This window comes from Gadus macrocephalus, chromosome 8, assembly GCF_031168955.1.
Source record: "Gadus macrocephalus chromosome 8, ASM3116895v1".
NCBI lineage: Eukaryota > Metazoa > Chordata > Actinopteri > Gadiformes > Gadidae > Gadus > Gadus macrocephalus.
The window spans coordinates 6,742,645-6,764,355 of record NC_082389.1 but is presented as its reverse complement, the minus strand read 5'-3'; the positions used below and the strand labels follow the sequence as shown (position 1 = coordinate 6,764,355).

At 47.4% G+C, this 21,711-nt stretch overlaps 2 protein-coding genes across 2 annotated transcripts in view; both read right to left on the bottom strand.

Moving 5' to 3' along the window:
- Positions 1–1,937: 1,937 nt before the first annotated feature.
- tmem236 (transmembrane protein 236) lies at positions 1,938–5,615 on the bottom strand. Its single transcript, XM_060058432.1, has 4 exons — positions 4,707–5,615; positions 4,252–4,324; positions 3,311–3,434; positions 1,938–2,812 (listed from the first exon to the last, which is right to left on the bottom strand). The coding sequence occupies exons 1-4, from the start codon at positions 4,961–4,963 to the stop codon at positions 2,115–2,117; spliced, it is 1,152 nt and encodes a 383-aa protein (XP_059914415.1). The 5' UTR covers positions 4,964–5,615; the 3' UTR covers positions 1,938–2,114.
- Positions 5,616–5,755: 140 nt separating this feature from the next.
- The window catches only part of LOC132462736 (collectin-12-like), a 41,771-nt gene continuing 25,815 nt past the window's right edge, over positions 5,756–21,711 (bottom strand). Inside the window, exons 5-23 of the mRNA XM_060058452.1 lie at positions 20,543–21,586; positions 19,844–20,404; positions 19,520–19,662; positions 19,252–19,361; positions 19,025–19,103; positions 17,410–17,494; positions 16,544–16,628; positions 16,210–16,285; positions 15,926–16,021; positions 15,587–15,733; positions 15,308–15,398; positions 14,803–14,998; positions 14,231–14,325; positions 13,286–13,374; positions 13,074–13,161; positions 11,598–11,652; positions 9,883–10,048; positions 9,051–9,169; positions 5,756–8,641 (exon numbers count right to left, since the gene is read on the bottom strand). Coding sequence (XP_059914435.1) covers positions 8,431–8,641; positions 9,051–9,169; positions 9,883–10,048; positions 11,598–11,652; positions 13,074–13,161; positions 13,286–13,374; positions 14,231–14,325; positions 14,803–14,998; positions 15,308–15,398; positions 15,587–15,733; positions 15,926–16,021; positions 16,210–16,285; positions 16,544–16,628; positions 17,410–17,494; positions 19,025–19,103; positions 19,252–19,361; positions 19,520–19,662; positions 19,844–20,404; positions 20,543–21,586 — 3,536 coding nt within the window. The 3' untranslated portion in view covers positions 5,756–8,430. The remainder of the gene's footprint in view (positions 8,642–9,050; positions 9,170–9,882; positions 10,049–11,597; positions 11,653–13,073; positions 13,162–13,285; positions 13,375–14,230; positions 14,326–14,802; positions 14,999–15,307; positions 15,399–15,586; positions 15,734–15,925; positions 16,022–16,209; positions 16,286–16,543; positions 16,629–17,409; positions 17,495–19,024; positions 19,104–19,251; positions 19,362–19,519; positions 19,663–19,843; positions 20,405–20,542; positions 21,587–21,711) is intronic.

The window sequence follows — 21,711 nt, the reverse complement described above, 5'->3', positions numbered from 1 at the left end:
CCAGCCCCACGCAAAGGCTCCCACCACTCCCCTCCCACCCTCACCCCGACGCCTTCCCCCCCCCTCCTTTAGCACTCCCCTTCAAACCCCTCATCTCTCTATCTGCCCGCTCTCTTCTTGTTGCTCTCACTCTCTCTCGTACACACACACACACACACACACACGAGGACTGTTGCATCCTATTCCTCTTCCTCCCTCGTCTAATTCCACATCTCTCTTTTTTTGCTTTCTTTCTCTCGCTCTTTACTTGTCAGCACCCATGCAACTCTCTGCCTTTCTCCTCTGGAGCCTGGCTGAAAAGGCACTGTGTGTGTGTGTGTGTGTGTGTGTGTGTGTGTGTGTGTGTGTGTGTGTGTGTGTGTGTGTGTGTGTGTGTGTGTGTGTGTGTGTGTGTGTGTGTGTGTGTGTGTGTGTGTGTGTGTGTGTGTGTGTTAAAGATTTCCATTCACCCCCGCCCCAATATGCAGACTACTATTTTAAAGAAGGGTTTCAAAGACTAAATGAATGCAAATGAGCCCCCTGAGCTTGAACGGCAAAGAGAGATTATCCCTTATAAAGAAAGAGATGAAATAAATTAATAAAGAGGGTTTTATCTCCGAGAGCACGCGCAGACTTCCATTCCACCGACGGAGTGTGTGTGCGTGAAATCCGGAGACGGGCTGCCCTGCCTTAATTGCACTTGGCTGTTATCAGGCGAGCGCGAGCCCAGTGCTGCTGCTATGCACTCCTTCACAGATTACAAGGATCATCGTGTCCTCCGGGTGCTAATTTAAGGGATATACCATTTTCCAGTTTCCCTTTCCCGTGACATTAAAACAGAGCCATGTCCGATCCGAGGCCAGTGCGGTGGACTCACGAGCCAGTGTGGTTATCCGCACCCCTGCCCGTCTCTACATCCCCAGGGGCAGCCCCCGACCAACACGTCGGGCGTGGAACCAGCTCTGTCTCCGTGTATGCACAGCGCACCTACAGGTGGACATACAGGGAGAAATCCGGATTCGGTGGAATTGAGAAAGGTCTCTTGAGGTTTTGAAAAAGTGCTTTGCCCAGAATTTCTGTCCAAGAGCTTTGGCACATCCATCAGAGGGACAAAGACCTGAAACTCTGCAGGGTTGGGGGTAGGGGAAAGGAGGGGGGGGGGGGGGGAGGGTTATAACTCTGTCACACCTGTCCTGCCGTAGGACTGAAGATTATATATCACTTTTCGCACTGCTGTCATCCTGCACTGACAGCCGTACACAGACACACACACACACACACACACAGCGTCCACAAACGGTTGAGTTATAGGCACGTTCTATCCCATAAACCCTCAACACAAGGGGGCCAGGTTAACAAGTGAAAGGACGCCATTTTCTGCCACAGAGAACGGCATTCCCGCCAAGCAGACGGTTAAATCCAAGATGACAAGCCGCTGAGAGCTCTGCCGTTCAACCGTTGCCTCGGGAGTAAAAGCTGTGGTGGCATATGTTTGTCTGAAAAAAGACGGACGGAGAGTGAAGGCAGCTGCTAAGTGGTGGCATTAAAATACTGATACTTGTAGCTCTTGATTCTCTTGTAGACTCAAAGACTCCGAAGGTTTGCATGCTAATACAGCCCGGTTATGTGCAGTGGACTATGAATCCTTAGTACGAGTTATTCAAGAAGGCCTTCTGGCTACTAGGGATCTTCAGAAGGACTATGCTACATAATGAGAGGATAACATGGATAATGAGAGTATCAGTTCACTCACATTAATCACAGAAAGAATTGTGACCCTTTATTAGATACTGCAAAGGCTTGAATGTATCCACATTAATGGGGGATCAATGGGGGAAAATAAGAATAAAGCATCAAAGTAAATTGGGGCAAAAATAAAGAAATAAACGTAATTCCATTGTCAATAAAACAACACTTTTGTGGTTTAAATCTCGCATGGTGCTGCCTTATCCGCTCCCTTGGATAGAAGTCAGGGGGATGTGAATTACATTGTTTGGTTAACTAGTCACTCATCAGCTTTGCAAAGCCCAGGGACACGCATGCACACGTGCGCACACACACACACACACACACACACACACACACACACACACACACACAGTCACTGAATCGTCTTTGGCTCTTCGTCCTGAACCTCAGAACATGCTGCGTCTCTTCAAGAGCCTGGTCAGGAAGGTGAAGTACACGTAGCTCAGGCAGACCAGCAGGTTCTTCACCACGTACAGCACGGGCGTCACGTACGCACCCACCGCGCCCAGCAGGGCAAGGCGCAGCACCAGGAAGGGGAAGTCCTGCAGCACCACCCCAGCCCAGGTCCCCAGGGGGTTCCCGGGGTCCACGGCCAGCCGCAGGGTGGACAGGAAGGCCAGGACGAAGACGGGGACGGCCCAGGCCGAGTAGAAGACGCGGGGCTCCGCCGCCACCCGAAGCATCTCCGCCGTGTCCAGCCAGAACAGGAAGCTGTCGGCGAACGCCTCGGACCGCGGGTCGCTGGACCACAGGAAGCGGAGCGGGCCCGGGCAGGGGCTCGGCGCGTACAGGTAGGTCCGGACGGGCGTCGAGGGCCGGCGGGTGTCCTGGGAGATGTAGCGTCTCGCACCCGCTGCAGGGGTGCCGTTGATGATGTTGGTGGTGGTGGTGGTGGTGGTGGTGGTACTGGTGGTGTCCGTGGGAGGGGGGGCTGTAGAGCCGTTCTGGCTGATGGTGTCGGGGACGTCGGGGATGTCGGGGTGGGGCTGGTGGTGGGGGAGCCGGCCCGTCACGGTGGTCACCTGCCCCAGGTGGGTGAGGACGGGCCCCCGCATGTCGAAGTCTGCGCCCGGACTGCTGCCAGCTGGGGCCGGATTGGACCAGATTGGACCAGAGCTTGTTATGGTTCTCAAGGACATCACTCCATCCATTTAGGTCCATGTGTTTAAATAAATAATTGTGTAGGCCTCTTCACTTTAAGGCTTTCATTTATTGAAAAGATTTTGTTTTAGAATTAGTTCACGAGCAAATTTCAGTGAATGCTTGGCTCTTATTCTAAAGTTGTTATTTTCGCACTGTATTTGTGTTCAGACTGTGAGGGGGCTTATTCTTGGCCAATATATTGAGGGTAATTGACGATTTAAGATACAGCAAATGCAAAAATAACACTGCCCCATGTGGATGGAGCAAAGAATATTTGTGGTTGGCCATTCACTTCCTTTGCTCCTATCATAACAATGTTCTCAACGGGAATGTTCTCAACGATGGAACAACAGTTCCATTATTGATGTTAATCAAGGGAATGACAATGTCACACAAAAACAGACGACCATTCCCATAAACAGGGCATGAGACGCGTTACCTTTCCCTGTGAGGCTACAGGGGCGAATCCTCTCGACGACATCCACACAGATGAGGCAGAGGAGCACCAAGGAAACGGGCAGCTCGGTGAAATGATCTAGTATCTGTCCGGCGTCCACCTGTACCTGAGGGCCGTTAAATCCAGAAGGAAAAAAAAAACAATTAGGGAGAGCTGACACAGGGGCACGGGAATTACGATGGATTAAAACCCAGACAAAATTAATTAACGGAAGTCGACCGCATAGAAATAGACAGGGTGATAATTATGAACGCCTCGTATTTCATAACCACGGCGATTAAAACACCACCTGAAGCCGTGAAGTGGGTGGCTGATCAAAGCATTAGGGCGATGAATATATGGGACAGCTATGAATTCAGGTAAATTATGGGGCAGATGCTATTTTTCTTGGTCGAAACGTGCTTTAACCAATGTCCACTCGCTTTATGGCGATGGGCATGGAGGTTTGTCGTTAATGGACAACCTTTTTATGTAAAATCGGTTACTGAGTATCCTAATAAACCTGCCCCAAATAAATTCCTGCCTCACACGAGCCTTGTGACTAGGATCATCCATTTTAAATGTTTTTACGATGACATTGATGGTCCTCCCTGAGAGACTACACGAAGGACTAGTACTTCCAAGATACTGGAACAGATCCAAATCGGGTGAATTCTTTGGACGTCGTCCATCGATTTATATCATCAAGTATCAAAACTTTGGAGAATCAATGAGACTCTCGAGAAGTGAGCCTTCACTCAGTGAATAATGATACTGCTGTATCATCACACTGCCTCACATGAGGGCCCCGGAAATGAGCTAGTTCCACAAAGGGGATGTTTGAGCAGCTAGTTGGCTCCTGAAGGACCCCGGTGGAGCATGACAGTGGAACATAACGACAGCAGACGCCTTTGGGTGACAGGCAGGATCAGTCCTGAGGTTACCTTGGAGGCGGCTATCAGCAGAGCGAAACACGGTAATGGACACAGTATGACATAGGCCAATGCTGCGGGTCTCCTGGGGGAAAACAAGGAAATAAGTTTGATTATTTTTTTGGAATGTGTGACGAATGTTTTACAATAAATGAGCTGTCTTTCTACTGCCATTTCATTATTGAACTAGGAGCAGGTGTACTCATTAATTACAGATAATAGCATTCTATTCACACAGAGACGGTATTTATTCAACAAACACCACAACTTTACTTTAATAAATTATAGCTTTGGACAGAGCCATGAAGTTGGAAGATTACATCAACAATTTCCTATATCATATTTTGCTTACCAAACAATTCATCCGTCAGCCTATTGGATGAAAATGTCGATAATCATTGTTCTTTTTTCATGGTTTAATTTCTCTTTCAATACATGTTCATTAATGACACTATACTCAAACTCACCATTGTTTGATTTTGGTGATGAACCTGCGACGCCTCAGTATCAGGTACTTGAGCGGAGCCCACACCAGAAGGGTCACGGAGGTGACGTAGGCGATGGCCACGGCCACCACCAGCCAGTACGCGGTCCGGTCGTTCCCACCGTTCAGGTCACGCATGAGGCCGGCGAACCGCTCCATGACCACGAAGAGCGGCGCACAGATGGCTGCGAACTGCAGCGCCTCAAAGACGACCAGCTTGACCGTCTTCCCCGAGGGCATGTTTGTTTTGGTTTTCTTACCCCAGCGTCAAAGCCGTAGGTTCGACACCCCTCGCAGTTTCTTAGCTGTCCCAGGCTGGAGGCTAAAATCAAACCACAAGACACGCATCTCTCGCACAGGGGGAGTTGGTGCAGCCGTCTTTGGACTCTGACACCGCTTGCTCCGCATCGCAGTTTTACTGCTGAGGTAATGAGGTGGTCATACGTCCCCTGTTTATGGCTGCACATAAAAAAGGCACAAGATGACTTGTCTCTTTAAAACCCAAGGGAGATGTGTATACATGGTCAATATGCAAATTAATGTGTAGTAGGATGAGGTCTTTACTTTGTTATAATACCTTTTATACAGCGGTGTTCAAATAAAACCGTCAGCCTGATCATTAGTGGTCTCTCTGCCCTCTATCGTTGCTCGTTTTAGGACCCTATATACTCCATGTAGTCTTGTTTGTTTTAGTAACTGCCCTTATTAAATTAATCAACGTGATCGGCCATCAGGTGGATCAAAGATGATTGATTGAATCCAGCATGTTCAGGAAGTAAAAGGGAGAAAATGTAAAGACAACATACATCTACCGAAGGGAGGATTAATGTGATCTTCGGAGGAGACAGACAGTGCCCTAGAATGAGCATGAAGCAAGTGATCAAAGACCGTTCAAATTAGATTGCCATCTAGTGGCCGACAAGATAACCAATCATAAGGGCTGCTTGACAATGCAGTGTCAGGGACTGTCCAGTGTCCACAAAATAAATTGAACAAGGAGGACGAGATTCATTTTCAACAGCAGACGAGATATCCTGTACATTTGGCCTGTTTTTTTTATTGTGAATATCAATTCATAAGTATGGTTCAAAGATTACATAGAAACAGTGTACCATTCAGAACAAAATCTTTACAATGATGAGGTTGGTTTTAAAGTTAAAAACAGACACCATCTCACTCCTGTACAATAAAATAAGATGAGGGCTAAAGTCCAGTGCTATCTTTTGGTGCAAACAAAATTAAATAAAAAAATTACGTCAATGTGGTTCACTGGCTCGTGGTCCCATCTTTCCAGAACACCTGCTACAATTGATCAAACTCTTGCTTTGCGACGCAACAAAATGACAATGTTGTCCGAGTGTAGGGTTAAGTTAAAAAGGCAGCAACAAGTACAGAAGCACAAGATTACCTCTCTGAGCAAGCAATGTAAAAACCAAGCCCAGAGGTACTCTAACACAAAATAGCCTGTGGCCTTCAGAACAAATGGTGTATTGGGTGTTTTAACAGTTGCCTACAAAAGCTCAGAACCAATTTCAATCATGTTTTTTTAGGCAGAAGGTGGAATTAAGAAGCACAGTGAAGGCTGCACTCCTTGCAACATTTGAAATGACATTTGTACACAGAGATGTGGTTCAGGGTGAAAGTTAAATCATTCAATAAAGAAAGTTTAAGAAAATACCAACATGGACCATAAGTTGTAGACAGCTAAAGCAGTATTTGAATACATGAAGTCCATCCAAAAGCCCAAGGAACTCAAACCAAAGCAATTACAAGAGTTTGCTAGTCTTTAAGTGGAGTCCAGGAGTTAATGAGGTACAATGTGATGAGGCTTCGGTTTGCCTGGTTTGAGAACCAGAGTTTAGGGAGCATGCAATATTGTGACACCAGATCAAGTCTCTGCTCTAGTGGATGACAGCTTTGAATCTATACATCTATTCATAGACGCAAACAAATGAAATTAGCCGTCTACAACGGACATGCTGGTGTGCGTTCGGAGAGATAATTAATAAGAGAACATAATGGGTTTCAAAAAAGAAAATTATACAATTTTAAAAGCAGTTAGTTCAGTAATCAACCACTGGTTATACCATGAACGAGAGAAATCAATCTCCACTTTGCACATGAGCAACTTAAATATACACAACTAAATTAGGCAGAATATTACATCATCTTCATCAGATGTATTTAATACTTCAGGCATCGCCTGCGCACTTCAAAATATAAATTAATCATATCCATTGTTCAACACTGACAAAAAATGAGATGCTTATAAAAAATCAGCAGAGAGGTTACAAACAGCTCACCCCCCTCGCTGATCCAAAGCCACAAGTCCATGGCCTTCAAGTGTGTTTAAGCAGCTCTGAAGTATGGTGAACACAGTGAGCGTTTGCTTGCTAGCGCTCTGAAATACTACTTCATCTAAAATTAACTTGCCGGCAAAACAAGTCGATGCAATGGAGCCTCCGTGACGAGGGGGAGGGGCAACTGACCGGGTTGGGGCCCTTTGAGAATCAAGTGAAATGCAACAGAACGGTGCTAAAGTACAGACCCACTGGAGGCCAACGTGTGGCTTCACCACTAGCTCAGCATATGTATGAATGTGTGTGTGTGTGTGTGTGTGTCTGTGTGCGTCTGAGTGTGTCTGAGTGTGCACACACGGACACACACACACGATCGCATGATCCTTCTTATTCCCTTCAACAACAAAAAAAAGTGGCTTCAGTTTTTAGTACTTCTAAAAAATAATGGACAAAAAGGTTGAGAACATATTCCGCAGGGTAGCCTGGGTATTCAATGCGATGCTTATATTCTTCAGCACTGCTTAAAGTAGCGTGTTGTTTGCACAGATGAGAGAAAATAAAATAAAAGGTGTGGCCATCTTTATGTCGTGGAGAGTAGCAGTGCAATTGGCCTGGTTGAGGCCTGTGTGTGTGTGTGTGTGTGTGTGTGTGTGTGTGTGTGTGTGTGTGTGTGTGTGTGTGTGTGTGTGTGTGTGTGTGTGTGTGTGTGTGTGTGTGTGTGTGTGTGTGTGTGTGTGTGTGTGTGTGTGTGTGTGTGTGTGTGTGTGTGTGTGTGTGTGTGTGTGTGTAGCACAATGTTATCTCCTCAAAACTACAGGCGTCTGTGATGCTCAGAACCACATTGCCCACATGACTGGTTTTGAATCTTTTTTTGTTTTTCCATGTTCACATCAACACAACGCTTTCACCGTTTCAAACGATAACTCACGAAGCAAACACAAAATCACACACGAGACGTGAGCCCACCTTGAGGGGGGCCGACGTGATGAAAAAAATATTTAAATCCTTTCTACAAAAGAGATGTGACATGAGTTTTTTTTTGTCTGTTGTGTGACACCATTATTTACAGTCAGCCCTAGCAGCTCGAATTGGGATGGAGGAGGGGGGGGGGGGGGGGGGGGGGGGGGCGACGACCAGCATTGCTAGTGCACTCGGCCCATTACAGAAAAGCATCTGTAGAGTACTAGCTTAACACTTGGGGAGTACCGCCCCCTCCCTACCAGTAACTTAAAGCCGTACAGAAGAAAGGCCACATGCACACAATCAGAGTGTGCATGTGGCGTATGCAAGTGGAGTGTGCATGTGGAGTGTGCATGTGGAGTGTGCATGTGCTGTTTGCGTGTGGAGTGCACATGTGCTGTGTGCGTGTGTAGTGTGTGTATGAGGGTTTGGTAACGTGCAGGTTCCCTATAGCAGGGCTTTCTCCGGGTACGGGATGTGTTGGGGGTCTGTGGGGGCCTGTAAGCTCTGACCAGAGGACGCGCTGTAGCTGGGCGGCTGGTTCATGACGCCAGGGCCCGGGGGAGGGCCGGGGAGGCTGGCCTGGTTCTGGTAGGCCTGGACGTCTGCCGAGGACGGGCTGTAGACGGGCGGCTGGCCCATGTACATGTGGATGTCACTGAGCAAACAACAGCAACAAGAACAAAGCAACAGTGTTGAGGACATGAGGGTCTCACGGGACGGATACAACTTAAAAGCTACAAAAACAAAAAGCCCAACTCAGTGTTCAAGCAGAGTTCAAGAAGCTCTCATCAGTGAGAGTTTACAGACTGATGAACAACACACAGCCTGCGCTGTTTAGCTTTACTGTGAAGCTATTAGGAAGGCAGTGAAAGCGACAGTCCAGAACGGAGGAAGCGCCAGGACACACTCGCAGCCAGACTGCTGAAACACTGCATTGGTTTCCGTGGTGAACACCCTGCATCTCGATAGCATTGAGCAAACGTTACAGGGTTCACGCGAGTCCCTGGTTCAGAACGGTACAGTCTGCTGTTGCAGCGCTGCTGGATCCTTCTGTCTGGGCCTACCTGGGTGCTGCTTGGCCAGGCATGGGAGGCCCGGCCTGGAGCTGCTCCATGGACACAGGGTAGCCCTGCATCCCCGGGCCCATGGCATACGAGCCTGGGCTTGGCTGAACGGGATACCCCTGTGGGCACACATGGATTGGCACTCATGAAGGCAAATAGAAAACAGTGGGAGTAGCTGCTTGGATGACAATGGCCGTATTGGTATGACACCAGTCAAATCAATGTATGACACGTAATATGTGCACTATGAATGTAAAAGTAATAAGTGTATGTATAATATGAAAATTACCATAATTACTACACTTCTCTACATTACATCTCTCACACATCATCCTTGGCACACACACACGCACGCACGCACGCGCGTGTGTGTGTGCCAAGGATGATGTGCGCACACACCATCCTTGGCACACACACACACACGCGTGTGTGTGTGCCAAGGATGATGTGCGCACACACCATCCTTGGCACACACACACGCACGCACGCACACGCGTGTGTGTGCCAAGGATGATGTGCACACACACACACACACACACACACACACACACACACACACACACACACACACACACACACACACACACACACACACACACACACACACACACACACACACACACACACACACACACACACACACACACACACACCAAGCAAATAAAAGCTGGAAAGTCGATTCTTTAAATCAACTTGCCTATGTCAGTTAAATAAACTTGATTTAAAATGACTTAAAAAATAAAATCTCTTCTTTGCAACCTCTCCACTCAGTCCTCGTTTCACAAGGTGAACGGGGCCTGGCTGGTGGCTGAGCGGCCTCACGGGGCCTCACCTGCTGGGCCGTGTTGGCGGGCGGCTGCTGGGGCTGCTGCATGTAGTACTGTTGGCTCTGGAGCTTGGCGTACATGCCGTACACGGGGTCCTCGTTCATCAGCTTGGCGTACATGGACAGCGCCTCCATCAGCTTCACGTTGAGCTCCGACAGCTCAGAGTGCCTACTGCGAGACACAACCATGCAGCCCCGCATCCAGAGGTCAGCGGCAGCCTCTTCTCAGGGTCTCGTATGCTTTCAGACTCAGAGTCAAAGTCAAAGTCAGCCTGATTGTCAGTTACTTTGCATGTGGACACACAAAGCAGTCGAGAAGACGTTTCTCATTATCCCACGGTGAACAGATAAAGTGCACATGCACAACAGATAAGACAACACTAAAAGTAAACCGATAAGACAACAGTAAAGGTAAACAACAGATAAGACAACACTAAAAGTAAACATTCAAGTGCACAAGAGATAAAGACATTACAAATATTAAAAAGATAGTAATAAAATAAACAATGAAATAATGAAATCTCAAATAAAATCTAAGTAGCAGCATACCTTTCTGTACAAGTTAAGTCGAGTTGTGGTAGTGCAAAAAAGGCAAAAATATGTAAGATATATTTGTAACAGTAATGGTAATGGTAATACCTCTACTTTAGAGGAAGTAAGCGGTTGCAATACTAGTAGGAGATATTGGGGAACTAGAGGCTTGAATAAATGATCTGCATCAGAGTGCATCGACTGTTATGTTAATAAGGGTTAAGTGTTGAGAAAATGAAGTTCAATGAAATCCATTGCAATCTCAGGTTACTACAGTCGATCGATTATCCCTTCTGGCTACATAGACACGAGACAAATTACTGTACACGCACATTATGGAAAAGTCACAGCTGAATGCAGCTATGGCGTTGCAGACTTTGAGGAGTTAAAATCTACACATCAGCAGGGAGTAGGGATTGAGACCACACACAATCCTGAGTCTGTCCCGGACCGAGTCTATTAGAGGACTATGAGATCTATATACATCGTTTTTTTCTTGTCAAGGTATCTGGTAGGAGTTTACATGCAACGGTGATATGTCATGGTTATTTTTATGATTTGATATCCTGTTTTCTATCCCTGTAAGGGGAATACTCAGACTTTGGGGGAAATATTTTCCAGTTATTCATGGTCCTACGAGAAGCACTGAACCCGTTTTTCTCTCTTTCAGCCGAGCACTGGTTCCGACTGAGTTAGCATTTGACAGCGTTAACAGATATCCTTGGTAGTGGAGGAAATTAACAAGCTCCCTTGAGTGGGGGTGAAATAAACCATTCCAAGGTAAATATATTTTAGCTCATCACTTTTGGAACCGTGAATTGAAAAAATATCCTGATGGTTTTAGAGCTACATTTTGTACTTTTATTTATCTTCCACCCTGATGTATAATTTATCACTAAATGTATTCATTTTTGCATTGCAAAATCATTTAGTAGTGTTTGCAGAGAAAAAAAAAATCAATGAATCCCAAGCCAGGTCTAACGGCTCAGCCATAGCCCTTCACTTTTCCACTGCAGACATCAGTTTTGTTAAACATGGATAGAGGTTATTAGACAGAGGTATTTGTAAACTAAGTCCTGACTGATCGATAACTCCTAGTTCCTGTCAGCAGATGGATGTGCGCCTTGAAGAGGTGGTGTTGGTATGCAACCGATGTGGACTCGTCCCTTAAAATAAATCATAATTTGTACCTGTCTATATCCTCCAGCTTCTGGTCAATGAGTGGTCCCATTTGGTTGCAGGCACCTAGACACCACACACAAGGTTCAGCATCATTGATGGTTAATCCCTGCATAGCTTGATCATGAATATAGGCCCAAGTTAATTTCAATAACAAAAGTTGCAGATCACCCAAAAAATATTAAACCTCAAAAGAGCTCAAAAGTGACCGCCCCATTTTTTAACAGCTACAGCTCCTGAAGGGAATTTCCTATTCATTCACTATACTGACATTTCAGAAGAAAAAAAAAGATTGGCCTGGAACTAGGCCAACCAACGACGAGATGAGCCATGAAGATAAAACATTGTATTCAGGTCAAAAAATATGTGTGTGGAAAAGAGAAGAAAAGTATTGGTAAAAGACTGCATAATTATTGTGGGTGAAGGAACTATTCATCCCATAAACCAATGTGATTGATACCTTTCCAATGACTTCCAACCTAATGATAGTTTGGCACGCTTCTTGAATTAACCTTATTACAGTGTTTATCATGTGGAAGTGAACACCCTGTTTCAGCTGGGATTCAAACAGAGTTAAAAAACCAAACTAGGGCTGTGAATGCGAGGAAGGAGGAGGGCTTGCTATCCTCATGACTGGGACCCGTTTGTGATGCTTAGTAATATGTGAAGGAGCGTTATGATGAGCACTGTTGGTATGAAGTGCCCAACACACTGTTGGGTTATACTGAAAGTACCCGAGAAGCTTAACCCTCTCTCAAACGCACCAAAATAAGCTGGCCGGACATCCCCAAACAACGTGGGGTTATAATGCAGGTTGTCACGGGGATTTTCACTTCCAGAGCCTCACTGGGGAGCTCTACTCAGCAGCAGCAGCCATTCAAACGGTACACAATAACACCTTTACGAGCCAATCACACTGATGTTGTAACAGTCGCAGATGCTTTAAAGCACCTTGGCAGAGTGCCCTGTGCTTACTACTCTGAGCATCTGTGAAGCGGGGCAGCGTGCACATTATGCCTTTTAAACGGCCAATTCTTACTATTGCTTACATCCTTCTTCATTAGAGTCGGCCCTTTTAACCTGGCTTTCGGTTGGAGGCCATGCCTTGGTGGACAACCCTTTTAGCTAATCAGATTAGGGAACCGCCACCAATGGAGCAAAACTATACTGATCTTTCCAAATCCGGTCGAACAGTGAACACACGGCTCATGTTGCCTCCTATGGTGAAATGTTGAGATAAACCTGAACTGCACTGCTTCCAAACCAAGGCTCCCCTTTACTGCCAATCCCAGACCTTGTAAAAGGAAATAATAATTGCCGTGGAGGACCGCTTTTGCCAAGATTCCCACAATCTACCGTCAACAGAGATCTTGTACCCCCTCAATCATAATCCCATATCAACAATGTCAAAGTGCTGACATTTTATTGTCTTTGCTCAAAATACACACAGAGTAGTGCAGCGCATAAGGGAGGGTGTTTGTCCTTACCTTCCAACTGGAGCAGTTCGACAGCATCTGACTGGTTATCCGTGGGGTCGGCACTCTGAATCATCTGCAGCAGCTGGTCCATTTTCTCCTGAGAGGAAAACAAAGACCTCTTATTTAACAAAGGATTTCAGTTCATTCGTGGAAGAAATACACCCATCCCCAAAAAATGTATGTTGACAATGGACCGATGAGGTGCCGGGATGATGTGTTACCTCATCGATAAACACGGGCTCTGGCTCCGGCTCCAGGGTTTCCACCTGGACCTCTTCGTTGAACTGCACCGATTTCTTCTCGGTCTTGACTGTAGATTATAGCGAAACAAAGAATTGACCATCAACATCGAATAAGCATTAAAGGAAGGAAGGGAAGCATAACAGTTAAAAAAACTAATAATTGGGAGACCAGTGAAGGATAAATGACTGTAATGCAAAGAAAAGAAACCCAATATCTATAAACAATGACACAAGGCCAGGCCTCTCCCAGTCTTTCTTAGCGATGAGCATTTCAAGGGTATATTACTGGCCAACTATTGTGGAAAGTGTTCGGCTGAATCATTACATTCAGGGAAGGCACACTGCTTTCAGATTGACCCAACCATTAAGTCTCATTCACTCACTTAAATGCATATATTCACTCACTTAAATACACATATGGAAATGCATTTCAAGCAGTGCCAACTACTTTGTGATCTCTATGGGGTTGAGATGTTTGCGTCACTGTAGAATACCGCCGCTCCTGACCCATCAGGGCCCTTCATAGAGGCCTTCGTACAGCCAGCTGCATCATCATCTTTCCCACCGCAGCTGACCTGAGACAAACCCACACTGGGACAGGGAGCAGCGGAAGGCGGGTGGAAGGATGACGGGGTCAGCCCCTTCCCATCACTGGTAAACAAGGGCTTAACTCTCTGTATAGGAAGGGATTGATGGGAGTCTAGAATTGTGCTTTGTTTTTCTTCGATTGCTCCAGGGAGGCTACTGACAAAAGGTATTTTCACGAGTAGAATCAATAAGGCCATAGTGCTAACGGGCGAATGAAAGCGGATTGGGCGGGCAAATCAAAGTGGATCCCATTAGAGAGTGTGTGTGTGTACGTGTACATAATTTGGACTCATTGTGTGAGTGTGTGCGTGTTGGTGTGCGTGTGTGTTGACTCACCCATCTCTGGCTCAGCGGTTAGGTCCGCAGTTACAAAGTTGGAGGGGAAGAGGCCCACTCCCTGGTACGTTTCCCCTTTCCACCAGTTGGGGTCGCTGTGGTCAAATAAGAAAGCAAACCAAAAAGAAAAACCTTCAGTACCACTGGGTGTTTTTGTGGTGCTGGAACAACGAATACGTGACCTCATATAAAAAAAAGTTGAAAGTGATTCAAAGTAATGACATAATTCTTTATGGTGTCAATTGGATCGATTCGATCTGCATGATCTTTACAATAGAGCAGCGGGGGCCAATCACAGAGGCCCAAATTAACGAGTCACTTTTGTAAGCCCCTCTCACTATTGACGGAGACGCTAATCTCTAACGTGAAGCCTTGTCCATTCATCAACATTAAATCGAGGAGGCCGTTACCGAAATCCTCAGCTTGCAGCGCAGCGGAAGGAAAACCAGTAAACAACTCCGTCGGGACACGGCCGGCACCGTTTATGATGATTACTAATCCCAGAGTCGTGAGTGTGTGCGTGCGTGCGTGCGTGCGTGCGCGCGCGCGTGCGTGCGTGCCCTAAAGGTCACCTGTCGTCCAGGATGGTGATGATCTCCCCGGACTTGAACGTGAGCTCGTTGTCTTCGGCCGCCTCAAAGTCGTAGATGGCGCGCACCTTCCGGCCGTCCGCCTTCTGAGAGGGGAGCAGGCTGGAGGCGCTGGGGTACAGGCTGGACAGGGAACCCTGGGGCTGCCCGCGCTGCTCCTTCAGCGACAGCTCGATGGCTGTGGACAGACCGGAGGTTCAGGCTGGGTCAATTGGATGGTCGGGGGCTGACGCGAACAAGTGCCATTGTGTGTCCGGGGGAGCGCCTGTATCCTGGACAGTGAAATCGCTCGGAAGCACGATTCCTTGGGCTCTCCGAGCCATCACAAGAAAAGCCCCCAGGACAATTTCGATGGATACCTTACGATATCTCATTAACTCGATGTGTAGCATCACAGAACCAAACCTTGGTGGCCCGTTAATTGCACGGCGTTTGTAATGTTCCAAGTCTACACTTTATGCAGAAAACATCCCAATCAAGCCGTTACCTTTGGCCAGGTCTTCCTCCTCCTTTTTAGTGGAGGCGGTGGCAGGGTCCTTGGCAACCATCGCAGGGCTTGCCTTCGCCTGCTCTGCAGCCTAAGACCAATGATTACAGGCACCGTCAGTGTGCACCGCAAAACCAAAACAACCATCAAAGGGGGCGATGACTCAAAGCATTCCCCAACCATGGCTGAAACCGAGGCCAAAAGACAGAAGACGAGCGTGGGTTGTTTTTCTGCCAATGTGAGCACTACTGATCTCCTGGGGCTTCACTGCAGCGCTACCTGGGAGCCCACGGCCGGGAAGGTGACACCCTGCTCTCTGAGGTTCTTGATCATGGCCGAGATGAGGCTAAGCTGAGGATCGTTCCGGAAGTCTTCCGCCCACTCCACCATCAGGGCCTTCAGCTTCTCACAGACTTTCGGGTGGCCCTAGTGACGTGCATGCCAGCACGCACGCACACGCACACACACACACACACACACACACACACACACACACACACACACACACACACACACACACACACACCAATCTGTTATCAAGGGGCTTGGGGCGTTGTGATTCATACAAGCAAAATGAAGCAGAGCGGATTATGATCAAAAGATCCACGACTATCTTACCTTGTTCAGAACATTGCTGACTTCACTAGCAAACTCTCTGGAGCAGACCTCCAAGTGAAATATTTTCCCACAGTTTGAAACACAGGCACCAAGTAGCTGTCGGAACAATAGCAGAGGGAATTGGAAACAAGTCTGAATTAAATGCTTAAAACATTTTCTTTAGATTTATCTCAGAAAAATAACCACTCATTCCCTATGCAAATTCAATGATACAGCATTGTATTAATTTACCAACATGCCAACAGATGATTTGAAACAGAAGGCCACTCAATAAATGTGCTTACAGTCAGTGCCTGCATGGCCACATGCGGGTCCTTGTGGTTCACTCGTCTCATTATCGAGCGAAGACATTCTTTCGGACTGGAACGCAATAATAAAAAGGTCAAAACTCAAAAAGGTCTAGCGATCAGTGAATGAAAAAGAAGCATAATCACAAAAGCTCTAATACTGCTCCAGTTTAGCCCTCTATATTAAGCTATTAATTCAAAAGCTATTAATCAAAGCTCATTCCCGTTTTATGGGCTTCTCGGTTATGCAAATGAAAGACACTCAGTGGCCTTTGGGAAATGGCTTTTATCAATACAATTATCATGCTACTTGATGACGATGGAAACCCACCCAGTACGGGACTGTCCTATTTTATCACAGATGTCCAAAATGAGGCCCCAGTCCTCGGCTGTGTTCATCTCACTGGTTGCTTTCTCTGCAGGGAAGAATCAAGTGAAACTTCTATCATCAGGTTTCTTGAAAAGACTAACATTACACAGTGTGGCTCACACATTGTGTGTGCATATTAAACATGCAACGAAAGGACACTAGAGCGGTAAACCACAGAAAGAGGAACTAGTAAATAGCGTTGTGGTTTCCCACATGCACACAGCTCCACTATATCTTTCAGCAAACCAGCGATACAAACATTATGCAACTAAACCAGAGTGTTATTAATAAACATGACTCGCTGATTGTTCACCCAGGGCAGAGAGACTTTGAAACATGCAGCAGATGGTTCTAGATGACGTGGGGCCAGGGAACACACAGACTTACCTCAATAGGTGTGTCTGAGCATCCTTTACCGAAGTGCACACTGGCATTCAGCCCAGAATCAGTTTATCACAATTTCATTTCCACATTGCCAAGCCTCAGGCGTTTATAACGTAACTAATATTCTTATATTCGTCTTATATTCTCCTTAAGGCTGGATGATATTCGAGCATCTGCTCTTAACACAGCTAGCACACCAGTAACCCCACTGTAACTTAATGGGGTTCAGTGCAGCTAGGACTGACGTTGCTAAAACCTAAGACAATTGTTGACATTTGTCTAGACAGGCCACGAAAAAGACACGCATGAATACACGTACACAGAAATAGTTGGGTGTACAACAATAATGTTCAGGTAACAGTTCCAACTTAGCTCGTAAGGGCTAGCCGCCTGCTAAGGGCTAACCGTTCACTGATCACTATTTATGTAGACGTTTCACTCACCAACATCTTGGTCAAAGGGATTTGTCGTGAAGAGAGGCATGGCTGATGTGTTGACAACAGATTCCGCCTTCTTCTCTTTTTTTGTCTTTCACTTTTGTGCACAATGTTACACGCTACGAGTCATAATACCGTTAACTTAGTGGATATAAATCGCTCGGAGGCGGCTAGCAGAAGCTACACAGTCATCCCTTTAACAGACGGCAACAAGCGGAGCATTGTGGGTAATCGGGGGACTCCTACACGGTACGAACGTCCCCTGTTCACACGTCGACCCCAGACACTGTGTGATACTGATAAATAGTCTCACATGGGATATATTGATACATTGTGACCGTATTAATATCTGTCGAATCAACGAGTGAATTTCCTATGTCGTAGAAACTCAAATGTCATCGTCAGGCGACGGCGATCACATGACAGTGTCGTATTGATGGAGTAGAGACCTTCTCCTATGTGTAATTGGAAGTGTCGCCCATAACTAATTGTTCTGCTACTTTTATATAGCCTACCTGGGCACATGGTTTATGGATTTATAGGCCTATAGAAAATGAGACACTCCATTGATCATCAAAACTCAAAACATAGCACGTACTGTTACTTAGGCTTTCCCTGATTATAATATGGAAAAAAATATTTGTATTGTATATGTATAACAGCCCGTATAGTATTATAATTAGCTTTCTGCACATACATTGGACGCTTGACACGTTGGTTAAAAGATGAGAGCAAGATATTTTTCATTCTTGTTTATTTTGAACACATCAATATGCGGACTATATCTGAACCATTACAAAAATAGTGATGCTTTATTAACAAAATAGGTGTAATCAACAAAATACTGAGAATAAAGTAAACAAGTAAAACTTTAACAAGTTAAAATATGATATTCCATTGATGACACCGCACCTTTTAGTTAAGTATTATTTACACAATCAACTATACAACAGTGGCTTCACCGTATTTGATTAAGCACCACAGAATCAAAGGACTACATTCTCATTCAATCTTTAGTACAAATATTGTATCAGTACAAGTGGATTTCTGCACTTTGACTTTACAGAGCAAATTGTCTTCCAAACAGTGACATACAGCCCTGTCCCAGTCCTCGTGACGCTGGAACAGGCTGACGGGTACTTTATCAGCGTCCTCTAATAATCGAAAAGATCTCTTGCAGTCCTTCACCATCCCTGCTTGTCCTCCTCTTCAGCTTTTCCCAAAGACAGAACGATGCTATAAGACAGGCAACCCCACTTTGGAGAAAAGCAGGAAGAGAGAGCAAAAAATAAAAGAATTTAGTTCATTTTCATATGGCAAATAAGCAAGAAAATACTAATGATACAATGACAGAATGATATAATAGAATGAGGCAACTGTTTATCAGGGCTATGAAACTTAAATAAGGTCAAATAAACAAAACCCCATACGAAAATGGAATATCGGAAAAATGACTTTAAAAGTATGCAATACCACACTGGAATCTATCAACAGCTCGAATCGATGGGAAAAATGGAAAAAGTAAGGCGATGTAATCTTCACTAAAAGCCTACTGACAGCTGGAAGGCTGTTCACAGATGAAGCTGATGCGTTCCCTGCAGAAGAAGTCGTTCCAGTAGGCCGCTTGGATGAGCCCTGCGCAGTCCTCTCCCTTTGAGTAGCCCTGGTCCCAGTTGTCAGGCTGGCCAAGTTTCCACTTCCTGGAACCAAAACCACCAGAGAAAAATACTCTTGAGATCGTCACTACTAAATTCCGCTCTGCAGAAAAAAAGCGTATTCTTGTTTGCCTTACTAGTGAATCGATTGAGTTGCTTTGAGCTGAGTTCACGCCCAAGTGAGGGTACTCACGTGAAAACGGGTAGGGTCCCATCGACCCACTTCCACACGTTCTCCGTCTCTGTGTCTGTCAAGCCCAGCCAGAAGAAGCCCTTTCTGGCAATCTGCTTTTTTATCCATTCCTGAAAAGAACAGAACCTTTTGATGAAATCATTTGTCACAAAACCCAATTGAAGTCAACATATCCTTATTATTTGAATGTTTTGAAATCGATAGGTTTTCACCAGTAGGAAAAGACAGTAACTGGGTAATGTCATTGGGCTGGTCAGCTTTATTCTACCTGCTCCTCGTTGCTTTTGATCATGACCATAGAGGATGACATGTTGGTACAGAATATCTTGGTTTCTGTAAAATTTAACTTCTGAGCCCCAGAGGAGAAGTAGTAGCAGCTGTCCTCAAAGGAAATCCATTCAAGAGGGCAGCCTGAAACATACAAATGTACAAATATAAATGTATATATGCATACATATATAAAAAAACACAACGTTACTCAAACTGCACCTATGTGCTCAAACTGCACCTACATGCAGAACAGTGCTTGATTGTCCCATTCACCCAATAATGCCAATACCAGTGGTGTATGATTTGTAATGGCTTCACTCACCAGGTAGCGGGGTGGGGCCAGCGGGGGGCTGCACATGGGGGGACACCATGGGGGTCTCTGATACTGGGACCGGCTTGGAGGGTGGAGGGGGTTTGTCCTGCTGGGGAGTGTGTGGGGGTACATGGGGCGGGGGTTGGGGTTGCACAGGGGGATCCGCCGGACGCCCCGGTGGCCCCGGTGGCCCCGGCAGACCAGGGTGCCCGGGAAATCCCGCCGGCCCCAGAGCCCCGAGAGGTCCTCGTGGCCCCTGAGGCCCTTGTAATCCCGCCGTCCCCTTCTGTCCTTCCAAGCCGTTAGCCCCCGGAGTGCCGGACTCCCCCTTCTCCCCCGCAGGGCCTGGCCGACCTGAAGATCCCCGGGACCCTTTGGCTCCGTGGACGCCCCGGTCCCCGGTCGCTCCCTTAGAACCCGGCACCCCGGATAGTCCTGCAGAACCCTTTTGTCCTTCAGGTCCCCGCCCGCCCGTCATGCCTTTGTCCCCTCTCTCACCCTTCTGTCCCGACGTGCCCACCGGGCCCTGTGGCCCCCTGTCACCTCTGGGGCCTTTCGGACCTGGGGGTCCTAGATGACATAACAACAGATGTCCTCTTTATTTATTATTTAACAAAAAGTGATACTTATAATGCAGACCAACTTTTGAGACAGACATGTCGCGACTCCACCGACTCCTGGCCTAAAAAAAAATTCTCCCGTTCTTACCTTGCAGGATGGTGAAGTTGGTGATGAGGTTCGAGTGCTGGCTGTCCACCAGCTTCATTTCCTCCATCACCATCGACAGGTTGCTGACCTCTCGGTCCAGCCGGCCGGCCAGCTCGTCCTGCTGGGTCCGCAGCCCCACGCTGTACGCCTTGGCCTCGCTCACGCTCCCGTTCAGGGCCAGCAGCAGGTCCGCGTGGTGGGCCACCGTCTCCGCGCAAGTCCGCAGGCCGTTGAGGTCGGTGCTGATGGCGCCCAGGAGCTGCGAGGCGAAGCTCACGTTCCCGATCACGCGGTTCATGATGCTCTCCTGCCGGTCCAGCCGCACCTCCAAGCGGTCGAACTGCGCCGATTTGTCGTGGTCGTGGTCCCGCTGGCGGTCCATCAGCTCCCGGAGGCTCTGGTCGTGCCCCTCCGTCACCGACGACGTGTTCTGGATCTGCAGCGCCAGTGAGCCCAGCTGGGAGCCCATGTCCTCCAAGGCCTCTCCGTTGGAGCGGGCCTGCGCCGAGTTGTTGGCCGCCACCACGTGGAGGTTCTGGACCTTCTCTTTCAGCCAGACGGTGTCGGCCTGCGTCTGCCAGGCCGTCTGCTGCAGGCCCTGGTAGTCGTTCTTCAGCTTCTGCACCGCCTGCCCCGTGGCCTCCACCGTCTTCTGCAGGTTGCTGAGCAGGCCGCGCTGCTGGGCCTGGGTGATGTTCAGGGCATTGACGCCCACCGCCGCCTCGCCCTGGTCCCTGGCCTGGCCCTGGAGCGCCGACTGCAGCCTGGCCGTGTCCTTCTGCAGGTCCTCGATGGTGCCGCTGTAGGAGGTCAGCGTCTGGTTGACCCGGAGCAGGGACGCCGCGTTGCCGTCGACGTCGCCCTGCAGGGACACGTGGCCCCTCTGCGTGACCTCGCCCGTCTCCTGGAGCTCGTCCAGCAGGGCCTGGTTGGCGCCGGACCGCTGGGCGATGTCGTGCAGCTGGCTCTGTAGGGTCTGGAGGTTGGACTGGAAGGTCTGGATGGCACTGGTGGCGTTTGCCGATTTCTCGTTGATGCGGTGCTCTGAAAGGACAGCGCCCCGATATGATGTGATTGAATCAAACACGTAGTACGCAACCACGATGTTTCCTCTATGAATGTCTCACGGATAGATTTTGGTTCTGCTTAAGACAGAGAAAGAGAAATAG